Source organism: Sphaeramia orbicularis, chromosome 8 (assembly GCF_902148855.1).
Source record: "Sphaeramia orbicularis chromosome 8, fSphaOr1.1, whole genome shotgun sequence".
NCBI classification, from domain to species: domain Eukaryota; kingdom Metazoa; phylum Chordata; class Actinopteri; order Kurtiformes; family Apogonidae; genus Sphaeramia; species Sphaeramia orbicularis.
Window position 1 is genome coordinate 20563406 of NC_043964.1, and position 20850 is coordinate 20584255.

The following is a 20850-nucleotide window of genomic DNA, read 5'->3' on the forward strand; positions in this document are numbered from 1 at the left end:
ATAAGACAGTCACTTAAAGAGTAACTTTTCAGTGAGACATAACAATTTATTTTTAGACAATAGATATTGAAAATCTTATTTCAAGAAATCTTACCAAGATAATTTTCACTTGTGCCATTGGCAGATTTTTTTATTTTTTTTTGCTTGAATTAAGAAAAAAAAAATGTAATTAAGTTAAAAAAAAATCTGCCAATGGAACAAGTGAAAATTATCTTGGTAAGATTTCTTGAAACAAGATTTTCAAGATCTATTGTCTAAAATAAGTTCTTATATCTCACTTACAAGTTACTCTTTAGGTGATTATGTCTTATTTTAAGTGTGATGAGATATTTTGAAAAAAATACACTTGGTAAGATTCAGATTTTTGCAGTGAGCTGATCTGAGGGCCCAGCTACCTCCCCGTCTCACTAAACATCCAGATCCCACAGCGGGAGACAGGATTTACCAGCTGGGACACTGATCAGGTCACCCCTCCATTTGAACAGTTGTAGTCCCACCTTCTTGGCTGGTTAACAGAAATGTGTCCTCATGCCATATCACAACTCCGTGCTGTTTATACCAAGATTTGTAGGCACACCCTTCATCTACGAGGCCACAGCCAAAATAAAAAGTTAGCCAAACTATCTGAGCCGGTATATTAAAAGAAAGTGCTATGATGCTTTTGATTAGTCTATAAATACACTGAAAGCGATGTCACGGAATGATGTAGTGTCTGGTTTCATTAAGTACATCTGAATTTAGCAATCAGCACCACCAATTGATTGATTGATTACATGCATTTGTGTGGGTTTATGTTACCTGTGACTGTCTTGTATGTTTACCAAGCTTTGTAGGGCATATACTTTAATGTAAATGTTACCAGTGGACTGTAATTTATGTAAAAAAAAAAAAAAAAAGAGTCATCTTGCAGTGTATAACCTTCAACTGACCAGATATGACAATGAAAACCAGCCTGAGATTGTCTCTAGACATGCTGCATGAATGAATTCTGTATATTTAAGCAAGGATACAGTTTAGAAAATAGAACCCATACATTCACTATTAATATAAGTAACTTAGGAGGTTGCGTGCTAAAGTAAAGTCTGGTGTGCACAGACATTAACAGTCGGGTTACTCCGGTGGTGTATTTCTCACTGCTGCTGTTCTTGTCACTAGTATTTGAGTTATTGCTTTTCTCTGGGAGCATGCCAGGGCACTCTCTGCATTTTGGGAGCCGTTGGGATTAGATTTTGCATGCACATGAAAGTTCAGAAGGAATAAACTATAAATAAGAGAAGTAATAAGGAACAGCTTTGACTAAATCTTAACACTTACATCTTAAAACATTATAATTGTAATGCCTATATTGCCTAATTTCATCATTTCTGCCTGTAATGTTCTCTGAATACAAATATCTACTGTATCAAACTTACTGAAATTAATAGCAAGGCAACATACAGACTGGCATGTGTTTCTGTGTCATGTACATTGCACAAATAGCTGCACAAATATCTCTGTACAGCTATGATTTATATTTGTTTATATGTTTTCAGTTGCATGTGTAGTCACAAACAGATGCTCTTTGTATTAATCACTGTATTTTTTTTTTTAACACATATCTTTATTAAGGTTCTGACACGTTACATATATTTTCTGACATGAATTGACAACATTGTGTGGGTCTCCCTTGAACACAAATCCCCAGAACCCCCCCCCCAGACCACCTCTGAATTTTTAAACAGCTATATAAGTAAATAACATAACAACATAATAATTGACAGATAATGTAAGTGATAGTGACTTGAATACTACTCAACATCCATTTTTGTATATCTGATATATAATCACTGTAGGTTTTAATCATTATAGTGGCTCCCAGCCAGCAAGTCCATGTGGGCCCCTGAAGGGTTACATTTGGGCTGCATATAAGGGTCCCATGTGTCCGCAGTTTCCATGGTGACCCCACACGTGGTTGCCCATATCAGAATCAAAATCAAAATCAGAATCAGAATCTCTTTATTGTCATTGTACCAAGTACAACGAAACTGAGGCAAAGCTCTCTGGCTCAGTGCAAGAATTTACAGACAGACAACAAATATCAGTAAAACAACACCAAATATCAGTAAAAGGCACAGTTATTTACATTAAAAAATAAAAAGTATTGCAAACTAAGTACTATATTTGTAAAATATAAACTGTATAAATTGTAGAATTTAAGTTGTACAAATAAGATGAGAAGTAGTGCAAATGACGTGAAAAATAAATATCATGGGATAAAAAATAGTGCGAAGAATAACTAATATGAGATATTCAGATCTCTGATTCTGATTCTGATCTGGGCAAACACATGTGGGGTCACCATGGAAACTGCGGACAAGCCCAAATGGGACCCTTATATGCAATCCAAATGGAACCCTTCTGGGGCCCACATGGACATGCTGCCTGGGTGCTTATTTGTCATTTTTTGAGTTCTGTAGTGTTATATTTTGCAGAAAAATAGTGAAAATACGTTATATAATGAAAAGATTTAAGTGAAACGGCTCCATATTTAGTACAGTAGGACTCAGTGCAGTGGTTGATGTGTCTGCCAGCTCCAGCTCCAGTCCTCCGAACACTTTCATGGAAAACCTGAGCTGACACTTGTTGAGTCTGGCTGATTTGCTGCTGTAGAAAGTAAGTGTCAGTATAGATGGCACCATTAGGCAGACAGGGAGCTTGTTATGTAATCAATTCCATCGCTGTAGCTGCCAGTTCACACAAAGATGTAAATGGAAAAGTACATTTTCTGTCTTTGCATTAGGTTAACCCTGGAATTCCAGTGGTCTGTGAGTCATAGATGTGGAAAAGCTGAGATGTGGAAAAGGGCTTCCCCGTTCAGGTTCCTGTGTGTGAAATCACAAATCACTGTGACAGAAAAACCAAGGAACTCCCTTCCTGTGGTGTGCGCTGTTGCATGACAACCCATATTAGCTATGCGGTGCACAGAGGTTCACTCTTTGAATGAATATGTCTACAGACAGATCGGGATTGGATATAAATGTTTCTGTTACACAAAGAACTCAGTCATGAATGGGTTGAACTGTTTTTTTATATCAATGTTAAATTAGCAAACTGAAAAAAATCAAAATCTTACCCAGTGTATTTTCTCATTTCTACTCAAAATATCTCATCACACTTAAAATAAGACAAAATCACCTAAAGAGTAACTTTTCAGTGAGATATAAGAACTTATTTTTGGATAATAGATCTTGGAAATCTTATTTCAAGAAATCTTACCAAGATAATTTTCACTTGTTCCATTGGTAGATTTTTTGCTTGAATGAAGTAAAAAAAAAAAAAAAAATCTTGAATTAAGCAAAAAAAAAATCTGCCAATACAGCAAGTGAAAATTATGTTGGTAAGATTTCTTGAAACAAGATTTTTAAGATCTATTGTCTAAAAATAAATTAAGATTTTAAGATTAATTAAGATCCTTTATTGTCAGTATAGTACATTTTTTTTACCACACACTGAAATTCAACCTCTGCTTTTAACCCATCTCTAGAACATGCAGGAACACACCACACACTAGGAGCAGCGGGCTTGCCATGGCAGGCACCCGGGGAGCAAATGGGGGGTTAAGGGCCTTGCTCAAGGGTACATCAGCCAACAAGTTTTTCTGTCAGTCCATGGAATTGAACTGACGACCCTTCAGTCACAAGCCAACTCTCCAGCCGACTCTCCAGCCCTCTGGGCACAGCTTCCCCCAATAAATTCTTATATCTCACTGAAAAGTTACTTTAAGGTGATTATGTCTTATTTTAAGTGTGATGAGATATTTTGACAAGAAATGAGAAAAATACACTTGGTAAGATTTGGATTTTTTCCAGTGCAGGGTTCCTGCGGGGTCTTAAAAAGTCTTAAAAGTCTTGAATTTACAAATCTGCAAGTCATACCTGAAAAAAGTCTTTAAAAGGTATTAATTTTGATATGGTAGGTCTTAAATTATGCTGCCATAAACTCATTGGCTGTATTGTGTTTAAATGTGTCTGTTAAATGTCCAAACTGCAAATAAAGTAACACTATTCTACTCAGTTCCAGCCTGACAGTTTATATTGAAATTAGGAACCAGTTACTGCTAACTTCACAGACCCTGGTGAGAAATGACTCGGAACGATGAGAGACAAGGCGTTAGAGTAAATAAATACATTTTCCTAAATTTTAGGAGGAGGGCTGTGAAATATTCTTAAAAAGTCTAAATTTAACTTGTAGAAACCTGTAGGAACCCTGGAGAGATAACTGAGCTTTTGAACCTTTGTATTTTTGCAGTAATAATGAAAACGTTCATGCAGTAATCTCCATTTTAGTGAAAAGCCTTTAAACAAACTTTTGAATCAGATAATGTAAAACAATGACATTTGAACAAAAAATATGGGCTGTTTTTATAATGAATGGAGGCGTTAGAGCCAAAGTAACATCTTGATTATCAGATAGTGAAAATGGAGAAAAGTTTGGTGGAGAAAGTTTGAGTTTGTACATCATGAATACTGCCCTATTATTGCTATTTAGGTTACAGCATGCATCACTATGCTCATGCTTATGTTGTTACCCCTATTACTGTTATTATGATGATGATGATGATTATTATTATATATATTCATTTTATTCATTTAATTTTTATTATTATTATTTTTTATTTATTTCTTCTTATATTCAGACTTTTATGTTTTTGGCTTGTGACTTTTGAGTGTGTTTAGTTGGTTTATTCCTTTAGGGGTGGGAGGTGGGAAGAGTGCACAAAGGAGAATTGCAAAAAGTAAGACCCAGCATCACTATGTATATACTGTATCTGGATGATTTTCTTTTGTGAAATAAAAAGATATTAAAAAAAAAAAAAAAAAAAGATAGTGAAAATAAAGATTGAAAGAATCCGAAAATCTGAAATATTGACAGATAATCAGATAGGCAAATAATCGCTGAGGCAGGTGTTGTATTAGCAGGGATTATATGGCTTCATGAGACTTCCAGGTCTAAGTCCCATGCGTGTTGCGTCCTTGGTCATTAGACATACCTCAAAAAGTCAGAGGCACTCGGCAGCTTGTTTGAACATTATTTAGTGACTGAGGCATCGATGTCAGTGAGCATATGCCACGATAGAATCCTTATTTTTAACCTCTGTGCACTTTTTAGGGATCAAAAGCCTTTAAGGGTCTGTAACATGCAGACCTGCACCTCTGTTTCATGTCAATCTCTGCTTTGGCCTTCTCTCAGTCTGGAGGGATCAGGGTCAGTGATATCAGTCATTGTGAAAGCTAAGTGCACAGATGCATGGACTGGACAGGATCAGACAGCTGCTCCTGTGACTCACCGCAGAGGCCTCTCATCACGCTGCCTCAAAAGGAATGGTGTGTGTCTGCGCCCTGTGTGTTTATCTATAAGCGAAATGTCACAGCGTGTATGGTGGATCATAATCATGAACAGTAACATGCACCTGATCCCTCACATACTGCGCTGGACACACCACGCATTTGTGACAAATTGCATTAAGAATCACTCTGCCAAGTATTGTTCCATTTTCCACATGCTCCTTTCTGCTCCATCGAGATCAAAACTGGATGTTTCAGCTAATAATGGAACACATCCAGGACACATGTTGAAACTGTCCAAAATTTAGTTAGTGATTTTTGTCTTGTTACACTGCAAAAATCAAAATCTTACCAAGTGTATTTTTCTCATTTCTAGTCAAAATATCTCATCACACTTAAAATAAGACAAAATCACCTAAAGAGTAACTTTTCAGTGAGATATAAGAACTTATTTTTAGACAATAGATCTTGAAAATCTTATTTCAAGAAATCTTACCAAGATAATTTTCACTTGTTCCATTGGCAGATTTTTTTTTTTTTTTTTTTTTTTTTTTTTTTTTGCTTTATTCAAGATTTTTTTTTTTTTGGCTTTATTCAAGCAAAAAAAGTCTGCCAGTGGAACATGAGAAAATTATCTTGGTAAGATTTCTTGAAATAAGATTTTCAAGATCTACTGTCTAAAAATAAGTTCTTATATCGCACTGAAAAGTTACTCTTTAGGTGATTATGTCTTATTTTAAGTGTGATGAGATATTTTGACTAGAAATGAGAAAAATACACTTGGTAAGATTTTGATTTTTGCACTGTAACATAAACAAAAAAAATCATATGCATGTGTTTGTATCCATCTGATACAATCACACATTTTGAAGCACAAAAATATTTTTCAGCAAATATTTCAGGATAATATTTGACATTGTGTGAAATGTAAAGTTTGTCCAAAAACTTTTTTCCACTACAGTAGTCATGGAAAAAATTATTACCACCCTTGTTTTCTTCAATTTCTTGTTCATTTTAATGCCTGGTACAACTAAAGGTACATTTGTTTGGACAAATATAATGATGATGACAAAAACAGCTCATAAGAGTTTAATTTCAGAGCTGATATCTATTCATTTTCCATGTTTTCTTGATAATAACCATAATCACTTCAGTTCTTACATCAATAGCTATGGCATTGTACTGACAAAAACAGTGCTTTGAGGCATTCCATGTTTTCTTTTCTGTCTGTTTTAGTCACACAATGCACACAGGAGTTAGTACTTGATTGCATAACCATTGTTTTTGATGACTTTTGTTGGTATAATAATTTTTTCCAGGACTGTATGTATCTTGATGAAGACAAAAGGTGACTCAGTCTATTTTATCAAAGCCTGTGGATAACAACTAAGATGAACAAATAGAAAAATTCCCCTGAGATTTCTGTAGAACTCTGGAGAGAAATGATAACACATTACCCTGAACAGACCGAAACTAACCTTTTAAAGAAGTGAGATCATGTGTTATTCATGAAATCGTCAACCTGTGTTGACTTTATTAAGGAACAGATGTGTTTTGCTGTTTTCTAAACACACTGTTGCCCATAAAGTTGGAAATAAATATTTATTCTTGATAGATAGAATGTAGCTGGGACTCAGTATGTAAATATTGTACCTAGTCAAAGGTGATTACTGATGTGCAGAAATAGGAATAAGAAAAGGAATGTGTCTGAAAACCAAATTATTCCAATGTGGTGGCTAGGAATGTAACGATATGAAAATTTCATATCACGGTTATTGTGACCAAAATTATCAGGGTTATCATTATTATTGCGGTATTGTTGAAATTGTGCTCAAAATGTTCAAAAAGTACTAATACACACATTGAAATAATTTAACCAAGTTGTGTTTTGAAGAAACACAACAACAAAAAAAAGCAAATAAAATAATTGGCACAATGAACTTTCTGTGGCAGAAACATTCAAATATTAACCCTCAGTGGTCTGAGCCTATTTTGGCCGTTTTTCAGTACTTTTGATTTTGCCTTTATATACTATATACAGAAATGTTCACTATACCCATGTTTGGTATCTTTTTTTTCAGCACAACTTCATCTATCTCATCTGTCTATTATTTTTTCACTTTAACCACTATAAAAATACAAAAGAACAAAAAACACAAAAAATATAATATCCGATTTGAAAAATGTATATACTTTATTGCATAAATAACACAAAGATACTTAACAAACCTTTTCAAAGACTTTAAAAGTGAATATTGGTTCCAAATATTAGGTATATAAAATCAAAATTGTAATAAATTAAAACTATACTCAAATATTTGACATAAAAGCATAGCTTTACTTAGGTGTTTTTTTCCCCTAAAAGTGCAGTAATCAAACACAGTTATCATGATAATTAGAATTTAAACGGTAATACTAACTGTCTGCAATTTTACCGTGGTTTATTGTTATACCGGTAATCGTTACTTCCCTAGTTGTGGCCAACGGTGTATTATAATTAAAGGGACCAAAATCATGGAAAAACCCACTGTTTGTCAAATAAGAACAACAAAAAGCCACCAAAGTGCCTTATCTCTACCCAGGAAAGGTCTGCATGGTACTGATAGCTGCCTTTGTGGTAGATGATGACATATTTAGTCAACTGCAAAGCAAAATTATGTGTTAGTGACAGAGAGACTGAAGTGACTGGAGAGAGACAGATGCCAGGTGCTTTAGTGAAGGCTGCTGTGGCCTCTGAATACTGAGGCCGATTGAGAACTGTTTGCTCTGTTGTCCGTGGTAACAGTCAGTGTTGAAATTATTCTCCTGGCTCTTGTATGAGTCACACAACCTCTGATAAAATGTAGACAATGAAAGACGAAGGCTTCTGTTCCATGAAAAACACCTACGTTTAGAGAGTTTGGCCTGCTTCTGTCGTTTTTGCCGATTCTTTTGTGTTCTTAAAAATCTGACCTCTCAGCCTGCAGGGACGTTTTATTTGCATCTCCTTCTGAGAGACAGTTATTGGCTTGTTTAAACAGATGAGGTACAGAAATGTTGCCACTTCATCTAGCCAGGTTTTCCATGAGGTATGAATCGCACCACTCTGGGGAGAAAGTAGAAGTACTAACAGACCTCCTTCTCATTGAGGAAAACACACACATCGACTCAGTATTCCCCTGGCACCTGTTGCTAAAAACACGCAGACAAACACATAATGCCAGGTTTTCCACTGCTGGTAAGTGGGAGGAAGGGGGAGTGACAGGGGCGCACTAACCTTCTACCTCGCTCTCAGTCTCTCGGTGTGTAATCACGCTGGGAAACCCAAACAGGAATCCCTGATATCACAGAGGGTTAGCGCAACTTCTGAGACTGTAAACAACACAGTGATCTTACGTGCAAAGTTTGTGTTTATGAAAGCAGTTGAGACTTGTCATAGTTAGAAATATGTCTGTCTATGCAAATATACACCTAAGTTAATCAAGATGTGTCATGTTTATACTTCTTCCTACTCCTTTTTGACCATGCGCATTCAGACACATACTTGAAGACAGATTTTGTACATTTGAATGTTATTTTGTTTTTTTCTTATTTTGCTTTATTACCTCCACCAGGTGGTATTGTGATCACTTTGCTTTGTGTGTCTGTGTGCGTATTTGTTTGTTAGCAAGATAACTCAAAAAGTTATTTATAGATTTTCATGAAATTTTCATGAAATGCTGATACTGGGACAAGGAAGAAATTATTGAATTTTGGTGGAGATTGGGAGGGTTGTGGGGGGAGCAGATCTGTCTTGGCGTAGGTCTGCACTCTCCAAGTGCTTTTCTTGTTTAGTTTTATTTTGTTTCTGTGCATGTTCAAAATAAAAAATAAATAAACTAGAAAAGCACTCGGAGAGCAAAGACCTCCACTAAGGCAGATCAGTCCCCCTGTGTGCCTGTATCAAAGTTTCCTGAAAATTTCATCAAAATCCTTCCATAACTTTTTGACTTATCTTGCTAACAGACAGACAAACAAACAGACAAACCCCAATGAAAACACAAGAAAAGTACTCGGAGAGCGCAGACCTCCGCCAAGACAGGTCTGACCCCCCCCTCCCCCGATCACTACCGAAATTTAATCAGTTGTTCCTTGTGCCAGTATCAACATTTCCTGAAAATTTCATGAAAATCCATCCTTAACTTTTTGAGTTATTTTGCTAACAAACAAACAAACATGCAAACACACAAAGCAAAGTGATCACAATACCTCCAGGCAGAGGTAATAAATGTATCATCTGTTTATGTCAAGAGGAATGATTATGAGCTGATCGTACAGCTGTGTGATATATTGACTTTTTGTTTTTGTATGATCTGAAACTGGAAAATCTAAATGAATGCTTCCATTGGGGACTTTTCCTCAGCAAATTGGATGAAACTAGCGCTTTGTCATGTAGGGATCCACAGGTTCTAGATGTGGTCGTTTTTCTGCTGTTGTGTATTTGCTGTACCGCATTTGTCCAGCAGTCACCACCAAAGCATTCTGGCCATAGCGACGTGATTGTAAGGTTGTTGTATTCCAAAATTACTAATATCTCCTAAAATATTGGTCCTGTCAACTTGCCGTTTTCGCTACTGTCTTCCTTGAACAAAAATACATAAGTATGCCAAACAGTAGTCAGCTCTTTTAGGATTTTAGGTGAATCCCTGGACATACACACACACACACACGCACACAGAGGCCACTTGGCTTTTATAATATAGATTTAGACTGTCCTGTGTTGGCATCATCATTTTACCAGATAAGACCAGACCTTTAAAGTCACAAAAACTGTGATTTTGATCCATTATTCACCTCATAACTGTCACTGTATTGCACGACCACTGCCATTATAAATAGATTTGATGTATACACTTTCTATTCTATTAGTATTAGAATTAGTAGTATTAGTCCTATTAGTTTATTATTTATATCTCTTGTTTATTCTTGTTCTATTTTTTTTTTTTCACTTAAGTTTTTATTGAAACTTTATAAACATATGATCAGCAAAAACAACAAAAAGCAAACAAACAAACCTTGCTTGGGTTCACTACACCACATTACATTCACATTATTCAGTCCTTCCACCATTTCGAATTCTGTATCCAGTCCATTTATTCCATTTTTTGTCCATTTGTGCGATTTGTAGTCGCAGATTGTGAGTTATTTTTCCCATTGTATATAGGCTGTTCCTTCAATAATTGTGATCCATTGGTCCTTTGTTGATTTTTGTTGATTCTTGTTCTGTTTTTACTGCTTTTTTAATCACAATGTGAGAGAGAAATGCCAACTAAATTCTCTGTACATCCTGTGCATCTAGTCAGTTGACAGTAAAAAAATCTTTGAATCTTGAATGTTCGAAAAAGATGATGTTAAGTGTGTCTGGAATTTCTACGCCACAGTTAGTATTTTATTTTGTAAACATTTTAAAGCATAAATCAATTTCTCACACCAGAAGATATTCCAAAGCTTTGACAGTAATGATCTTCAGTATTCAGCGTAAACCATTCGCAAGGCACAGTATGAAAATGACATGATCCATATTGTAATGTTCCTATTACGTATGACTTCAGCTGTACCCAGTGTATTGCGTGATGCAGTGGAAACCCACTGGCAGAAAAACTTCCTGTGCAGGCATCGAAGCTGCTTTTTCCAAAAGGTGTGCACAGTTTCATGGAAAAACTGGCGTGTCTGTTTTTGTGTTTTTGAGTGTGGATGGTGTATACATAGTACAAACACTTATGCATTTGGACATGTATTTACAAAAATGTGTTTTTCTTTCCTTCCCTAGATCTGGTTCTCCAGAAACACAAGAGATATCCTTGTAGTATAAATATTTAGCTTTAGACATTTATAAATGTGTATCTAGTTTGCATGTTTGACTCTAGTTAAAAGTAACTGCAGTGGAAAGTTTGACAAGCTACAAGGACTTGAAGACCTTACAACAATTTATTAGACACTTATCACCAATGTAAAGTTTTTACATGCTGTGGGTGACTATATGGGTGCAAATATTTATGATGTGAGGGTTATTTTCCCCTCCTGATTTAGTTCTGGTTAATCCTCAAAGACCTTTCTAGGCACCAGTGACCAAAACCATCTACTGATTTAAACTGTTTAATAAGTTTCCATTAGTCAATCTTTTCAATAGGTTAAATAATTCAGCTAAAATGTAATTTCTCAGCTTTTCCGCAGCATCAGGTATGACCCATGTAGATGTTCAGAGGCTCCGTAGTGAACATGGAAACAGTCGTGTTCTGCAACACTGATTCACCAGTAAAACCTATAAGACAAATACACTTGTTTTTATGTTCAGTTTTGCTGAAAAATGCACTTTTCCTCCAGTTTTCTCTGTTTTGATACGATAACCTTTGAATTTACTCAGAGCTTTTATGAATATCTACATGATCAGTAAAATATTGAATATGATAATACCAGTTTTACACTGTAAAATGCAAATTACATAATAAGTTGGATTTTTTTTTTCCCTCCAAAGTTTTTTTTAATGAATTTTTATATTGTAACAATCATAACTGTACAATTGAATGTACATAAAATATAACAATAGTTATGTCCCAACCCTGATGTACTTCATACTCCAAAAAATATATATAAATGTACACATCCAAAATAAATTTATAAAATAAAATTAATTAATTAAAATTAAAAAAAAAAAAAAAAAAAAAAAAAAAAAAGGTTATATCCTTAGTTACATTGAGAAATTGTTTGTGTCCATCTTTTTAATGTATGTGTTAAGACAGATAGTACGAGTACTGGACCCAGATGCAAGACCCTCAGACAGGAATACAGTTAAAAGGGACTTATTAGAAATAGAGTAACAGGTTCACACAGGATAGTAATGAATATGTCTTCAGCTGGACTGAGTTGGAGAATCGTCTCGGCTTCGGATCTTAAGTGAACCACGTTACAGCCCAGGTCAGGAGCACACGAGGGGAACCCGACTAGGAGAGAGCAAAGAAGAGTCAGAGGGCAGACCAGGTCATACACGGGCAGACAATCAGACAGGCAAACGTACATAGGGTAAGGCAGGCTCACGTACCGATAGTCCAGGCGGGGGTCAAAACCAGGATAAGGCACCGAGGCAGAAGAACAGACAGGGGTCAGGCGTATACTCGGGTGTGATGGACAAACCAGGTCGAAGGCAGACGAGCAGGCAGACGAGGAACAGGCAGAGACGGTGGTCAAAACAGGCAGGCAGGATCCAAAAAACGCTGGTAAGTTATCACACCAAAGGGAGAAAACAAACTGGCAACAAACAGGGGAGAACACAGGGTTTAAATACACAAGAGGGCGGGAAGACAATTGGACACAGGTGGAGACAATCAGGGAGGAGTCAGGTAATCAGGGAAAAGGTGAACACAAAGAGGAAGTAAAGACACCAGACAAGACACATGAGGGAAACTTAACCAAATAAAACAGGAAATGACACTCAAGACAGACAAAACAAGTAAAAGTCCGGGGACTGATATGACAGTATGATGAGACAGACAGGCTGCTACATTGCATAGAATTTTGCTGCATTGCCTCTTATGGTGGAATAATATTATTTTCACACTGGGATTTTTACTTTATCTGTCAAGAATAAATCACATTGTAACAAATATTTCATGAAAAGAGGTACTTTTTTTTTTCAATTGTATGGGCAACAGTTTGTAATAAATGATGACAAATCACTTACAAAAACTGAAATATCAAGAAAAATTCATTTGGAAGTCAGCACAATAGTACTTGTATTTCTTCTAAGGTTTAATATCAGGTCACTTCCCATAGATTTGTCTGTTTTTCTTCTTCAGTGTTTCTCATATGACACAACTCTGATAAAATCTATGGAAAAATAAATCTGTCAGGTTATGTGATCAGAGGTTTAAAAATATCTCTCACATTAGCATTATTATTACATCTCTTTCTCTATTTGCTTGGAATGTATGTCTGCCTGGCAGGTGCAGCGTTTATTTGAGCTTAATTGTAATATACTCGCAACAACTGAGGACCCAATGTGGGTATATTGTTGTAGATATGTCAGCTGTTTATCCGGCTAAACTTCACCGGCCACAAGAGACAACATGAGGAGGTGGTTGCTGTGGTGACAGAGGGTTGTGTTTATCTGTTGCTGTGTGGGAGTGGAGGGTGTTATATACAGGGGGTGTCAGTAGGACTAAACGCTGCAGTGGCCGGTGGCCAGAGAACGAAAGATGGAATCCAGAGAGAGGGAAAGGCCGGCCCAAAATAAACCCATAGAGAGCGACTGGGCCAGCCCTGGTCTATACAGCACCAGATAAGGAGGCAATGTCCGTTTTATTATGGGATCGTATGGCAAAATCTGAACTGCGCAGCGAGGGGGTGCATGTGCCGCACATGTGATCTGACAAATGACAAGTGTCTGTTTCCGGAGTTTGAGTGTTAGAGTTTTTGAATATTAATATTACATAGTATGATATTACGTATTACTGTAAGTTGACTATAAAACCATCCTCCACAATTCATTAACCCTTTCATGCATACTGGTCACTACAGTAGACAACTATTCCACAGCTGTTTTCTTGTATATTCATGGATTTTATTGTTCTGTTCATTGTTTTTTTTTTTTTACACATATCTTTATTAAAGTTTTAAGACACTACAGGGTGTCCCATAAGTCTCCATACATAGGAAAAATAAACGTTTCTTGGCATAAACCATTTTTATTTATATAATATGCTCTATATGACTGCCATTTTGTCGGGAACACATTTCAATGCGTGTCCTCCACTGCTGAAGAACTATAAAGAAGAAATATAAAGAAATACATGTTAGAACCATATGTATTATGTCTCCTATGTATGGAGACTTATGGGACACCCTGTACATATCTTTTCTAACATGAATTGGTAACATCATGTAGATCTCTCCTGAGCATAAACCCCCAGAATCACAAGCCCTCCCCATAGTTTTCACGCAATTTATCAGTAAATACAAATTTCTGTGCGTCAAAAATTAAACGTGTGGTGTCCAGCTGAGTGGACATTTTTGCAACCTCATGAAAAATAGGTTCATAAGAATTTTTTTTTTCATTGTTATTTTATATATATATATATATATATATATATATATATATATATATATATATATATATATATATATATATATATTTATATATATATATATATATATATATATATATATATATATATATATATATTTATATATATATATATATATATATATATATTTTATTTTATTTTATTTTTTTTTTTTACATTTATTTTTCAGAAGAAAATTTTCAATCACATTGTTTTTTTCATGCCTAAAGAGGAATAAAAACACTCGGGAAAAAAATTTGATTAAGGTTCTCATAATTTGTGCATGAAAGGGTCAATATTCAGTAATTTATTCATATAATTTCAGTTTTTAAGTTGTAGTAAATCATATAAAAAACATTTAGTTTCTTTTACTTGTCCTAACCCTGAAATATGAACATACTTTCAAATGTTTTAGTCTCCTCGTGCTTCTTTTTCTGTGTGCTCTAGTCTATAATTTGCAAACCAGGTCTACAGGAAAAAAAACAAAAAAAAACATTAAACTTCAAACACACAGGGCTTTAGGAAATGTAGCTTTTAAGTGCTTGTTGCACAACAGTTGACGATAGTTGATCTAATTGAAAATGACAGCAAGGAAAAGAGAACAAAAGGTAATTAAATTCCGTATAATTGGAAGGTAAAGATGTTCACTTTTGTTAGTGATGCATACATGTAATCTGTTGGCATGGTGATAGTCATTAAAATAACTATTTAATGCTGCTTTGATGAACTGTTTTCATACAATATATCCAATCCAATCCATTGTTATTTATAAAGCACAAATTTAAATAAACACAAAGGTTTCCAAAGTGCTGTGCAGTAAAATAAACATTAAAAACATAATAAGAAGATAAAATACTAAGATAAAAACACACTGAAATATAATAAATGAATAAATAAATAAACTGTCCACACCAGATAAAATATCCAGGTACATAAAATCAACAACCTACACGGTGTGAAAAGCCAAAGAAAAGAGGTGGGTTTTAAGAAGAGTTTTAAAATTAGTGGCTAGGCCAGTGGATGTCTACAGTCCTGAATCTTACAGCAGAAAAGAAAAATAAAAAATCGGCCAGTCCTGTGCATGAGGTTCAACAGAGGCAGTGTTGATAATAACTAGACTTATCATCTATCCACTGGATCAATATTAAAACATAATGATAAAATATGATGGCAAATTTATTTAGTTTGTTTTCATTTCAGCATCTTTGAATTAAGTTTCGGATCAAAACTGCAGATCAGGTTGTGAATCTGGTGCCTCTCTCTACTAATATTACACACCTAGTTGGAAAGTCTGTTTAATACTGTAACAGCAATAAATGTAACAACATCAGCGGTGATATTGATGGTGGGATTACCTCCAGACAGAAGCAGTGAGGTGTGGCACCGAGGTTGGGACTATTTATTCCTTTTGGAGTCATAAATGGTATATGGAAGAATGAGTATAACGCTGTAAAAATAGTACTGCTTCTTCCGGTGTGTGTATTACCCGCAGTCGCTGTCGTGGGATCATGGTACAGCATAGGATTGTAGTTGCTGCACCTCTGAATTATGTGCAGCTGTCATCGTTACAGCAGTGGGAGTGGGATAGGGATTATTTTATTCCCAGCTGATTGTGTAAATTTAACTTGGCCATATTTCTGCATGTCAATCAGATACAAATGTATTTAATATTTATGTATTTATGTGAAAATTATGTGCTGCTTAAAATAAATGTATAGTTACATTTGTTCAACATTCTGAAATATAGATTATATTTCACAGTCTCTACATCAGGGGTGTCAAACTCACTTTAGTTCAGGGGCCACATTCAGCCCAATTTGATCTCAAGTGGGCCGGACCAGTAAGATGATAACAGTGAAAAAAGTAAAATTATATTATGATCAGGTTTACATCTACAAAGTTTCCTTAAAAATCCGAATAACATGAACAACTTGAATTAAGAAAAACAAGTGTAACTTTAACATTGTGCCTCTGTTTATCAGTTTATCATTTACACATGTACATTACAATCGCACCAAGCATTTAGTAACAGGCAGAATATTGGTAAAACTGCATTTACTTTTCTTAAGACATTTCCGTTTGTTCATATTTGTTCAGGTTATTCACATTTTATAAACATTTTCATGTAATTTTACTTTTTTACACCAAAAAATCAAACTGAATATTTGGGGTTGTCATTATTTATAGGTTATTATGATAATATTTTACTGGTCTGACCCACTTCAAATCTAATTGGACTGTATGTGTCTGTCTGTGGAACCTGAATTAAAATGATTTTCACACCATTGGTTGTGAATATTTTCAGTGTAATTGCATTTCACAAATTCATACCGCGGGCCGGATTGGACCCTTTGGTGGGCCGGATTTGGCCCCGGGCCGCATATTTGTCACCCGTGCTCTACATGTTATTCACTGCAGATACATGTGGAAATCATTAGTAAATTCAGAGTAAACTTGAGCTGTACCAGAGAAATGGCAGGAAGTCCATCTGTGGGTAGAAGTAGCGGTCTCAAGTTTCAATATGACTGAAAAGGTGAAACCCCATTGTTTCCTATTTATAAGGTATAATACCCAATTCGTACAAATATAGCCTCTGATACTCAATTTCCAACTTTTGAGATGATTTGTTACAGCCCTGTTGGGACATTACAACTGCCATATGACTGTCACCACTAGATGGCACTGTGCACTTTCAACATGCAGTGAACTCCTGTGTACACTGAATGTAAAGATGACACATGATTTTGAGTGTCTGGCTCATATTTTCAATCTGCTTTCTCACCAAAAAGGCAATTAACTTTGCTGTCTAAGGCTGATGTCTTTTTTTTTACGTGACCTATTAACTGAAATGCCATTATTTAAATGAATCATTAATCACTAAATACAATCAGTGCATCCCATTGCAATATTGTTGTAAATGTCAAATATGAAAATGTTATTCAATTCACTCTCTCTGAGCCCACTGATATAATTCTTTCTGTCTTTCCTTTCTGTTGCTCATCAGGACCAAGTTAAACCACCAAAGGCAACCAAAGCAAAGACAGCAGAAGAGGGAGTAGTGGAGGGCCTTGAGCAGATACCTGAGGAGGGAGGAGAAGGAGTCCAGGCCAATCTCAATTCAGATGAGGAAGTGGAGATAGAGGAGATTATTGAAGAGTCACGCACTAAACGCCTCCAACGCACCACAAAGCAGCAAGTCGACAACATAAAGAAAGCTTTCTCCAAAGAGAAAATGGAGAAGACCAAACTAAAGACCAAGGAGAACTTGGAGAAGACCAAGCAGAGAACGCGCGAGAACCTGGAGAAGACGAGACAGAAAGCCCGCGACAACCTGGAGAAAACCAAGCACAGCCTGGATAAGAAGATCGGAAAGCTGGGGACCCGCATGACCCCCAACCAGGAGCGTAGGGCCAAGATGAAGAGCTCCAAAGACAAGGTGAAGAAGTCCCTAACGCCCGACCACACCGTTTATGCTCGCTCCAAGACCACCGTGTACCGCGTACCCCCGTTCACCTTCCATGTGAAGAAAATCCGAGAGGGCGAGGAGGAGGTGGTGCAGAACACAGAGATGGTGGAGGTGACCGAGGCAGAACAGCAGTCGGGAGAAGAGAACGGGCTGGATTTGAACGTGGAGGTGGAGGAAGGGGAGCTGGTGAGTGTAGACGGCCCCGAGATGGAGACTCTGTTGCAGGTGACTGAGGATCCTCAGCTGGTCCTAGTGGAGCCAGACCACCTAAAGAAGGCCCAGAGAGAATAAATCAAACCTCCCAGCTACAACAGGACTGGAGGAATGGAAGAAAGAAGAGGGGGATGGGGGCTTGTTATATGAGTCTAATCACAAGGACACTGTTATATTTGTCACAGGGACTTTCTAGATGTGATCACAATCAATGACATCTCTTTTTTTTTCTCTTTCTATTTTACCCAACAGGGGTGACTTTCATATTTGCTTCACTATAGAAACAAAGAAGAGCAGAACAAAAACACTAGCTTTTGTCTGTTCCCATTACTTCTGACAGCTTATCCTAGACTTGCATTGCTACAGTATTTAAAGATTGTTGTTGGTTTGATAAATTGAGTGGCTATTAGCAAACAAAAAAAGGTATAAATAGTCTTTGTTATGATGTTATGTATAATATAATGTTTCCTTGTACGATATGCACGCTAATACGGCAGTAAATGGGAATTGTTAGCAAGTTTAGTTGGAATGGATGGTTTAGATCAGTGTTTCCCAACCTTTTTGAGCCACGGCACATATTTTACATTTGAAAAATCCCAAGGCACACCACCAAACAAAAATGTCACAAAAAGTATATTTATGGAAATATAATGCAAATCTAGTCTCAATTTACTTATTCAGTGGGAAATCTGGGCCTGTTTAGTTGAACACAAAGATGATATTCTTACAGAAATTGAAGAAAGACACACACGAATTTTCCTCAACTGCTCTGAGTCTCTCTGTTTTTTTGGGGGGGGCGCACACACTGGGGGTGCAGTCTTTTGGAACAAGAAAGTTGAGAGGGGTACATTAGTTACCCTTCAGACGGACCCCCAGATTGAGGTCCGTCCCCCTCTCCACCCTGATACCTGGGGTTCGCGGGTATCTCATTAATCTGCGCATCACTACTGAGGGGGGCTTTATCAACAGAACGCACCGCATCAGGGCCGATTCAGTTTCACTTTTATTTTTCAAAGGGAAACAACAGACTGTTGTTGTAGAGTGGACTGGTGCATGTAGTCGTATATATCTGTATCACGCTTACAGTACCAATCAGGTGAAATTAGATAATTTTCCACGGCACACCTGAGGATTTCTCATGGCACACTTATGTGCTGCGGCACACTGGTTGGGAAACACTGGTTTAGATTATGCAATGTGCATATATAAAACAAACTGAAGTAGGCTAGGTTCAATCCTGCCATGAAATAAAGAATTTAAGAGAGAGGAAAAGAACATAGTGAATATATTTTTCTATTTCAACTGAAGAGTTTACATAAATATAACCCCCTGGTATGCACATATTATTAAGTCATATAATAAATAACTAATAAATGTGCCAGATCAACAATTTCCATGTCACAAGGTAGAATGTGCATAAATTATATATGAACATTCAAGCAGTGACAAATTCAACCACCTGCATGTTTTAAGACTTTCAGAAAACCCATCATTTACTCAGTTATTACATGGATTCAGCGCTGATGCACCTTTATGGAGCAAGTCTCTTCATATTTTGACTGAGAAGTGAAATGAAGAATCACAAAGAATCAGAAGAATCCAGTCAAGAGTTTTATGTTACTCTATATTATTGTGTGTGGAAACATCTCTGGGTCTCTTTTCTGCGGGTCACTAATCCAGACGTTCAGGAATAATTAATGAAATACTCAAAGATAATTTCAGTGGGATTTTTAATGCAACCTTTGCTGCAGATTTTCTTTACAATGCATGCATAAAAAAATGCATGTACTGTGATGATTTAATATATATTCACTACAACATATTTGTTTTTTCTGGACACATTGTTCCCACCAAGTTCCACTGCTGCTCACAGGAGAAGAAAAATGACTGGGTCACCATGGACACAGCTCATCACCTCACATTTGCACATCCATGTTGAATTTTCCACGGTAATTGTCTGCAGAAAAATTATGGCAGGACGAGTGAGATGACAGTTTGACATTGACAGACTATGTAACATGGAAAGGAAAATGTCATCTTAGAAGCAGGTGAAGTGAGGTAGCGCACCGGCAGGTGTTATGAATAACACAGGATCATTCAATCTACATGATCCACTGATTTTTTTTTTTTTTTTTTTTTGAGAGACCAGTTTAACCTCTGTTCTTCCTTTGAGTTATACAGTGAACCTTCACACTGTGAATACATCAGAAAATGAGGTTATCAGAGTGACTTAGACAAGATGATTTTGGACATTAAAGTAAGCTATAGTAACAGGAGTGTCATTATTCAGAGCCTGATGCCATCTAGCAACGTACAAGTAAAATTTTTGTAAGTAAAGCAAGGATATATGAAGAAGAGAAACACATGGCTTTCATTTATTCCTTAGGGACTGTGTGTGACCTTGATCTGGCATAGACACGCAGAAGCCCATGCTGTACCATTGAGCACCATTAAAATAATCAATATGGGCTGGGGAATGCAATTAGGGAGAGTGCTTCCTTTGAGCACTGAGCAGGGTAGAGAACAGTGAGAAGGCAAGAGAAAAAAGAGTGTGTGAGTGCATTTGTGTATGTGTGTGTGAATGTGAGGACTAGAGTATGTACATAAAGTATACCCATACTGACGTGATGAAACGTAAATATAGACAGCAAGTGGAAAGAAGAATATTAATTACAGGATCAATTACAGGTTACACAGGCCTAAGGTCTGTAAAAAATTAAAAGGACGCTCCAAATGTCCAGACTTGAACCCCACTGTGAAAAGTTGGAAT

The 20850-nt window shown here is 36.4% G+C and overlaps 1 protein-coding gene across 1 annotated transcript in view; it reads left to right on the forward strand.

Annotated features, from left to right (window-relative positions):
* The window catches only part of cavin1a (caveolae associated protein 1a), a 34327-nt gene extending 15837 nt beyond the window's left edge, over positions 1-18490 (forward strand). Inside the window, exon 2 of the mRNA XM_030142339.1 lies at positions 17406-18490. Within this exon, the coding sequence (XP_029998199.1) occupies positions 17406-18158 (753 nt within the window). The 3' untranslated portion in view covers positions 18159-18490. The remainder of the gene's footprint in view (positions 1-17405) is intronic.
* Positions 18491-20850: the final 2360 nt, after the last annotated feature.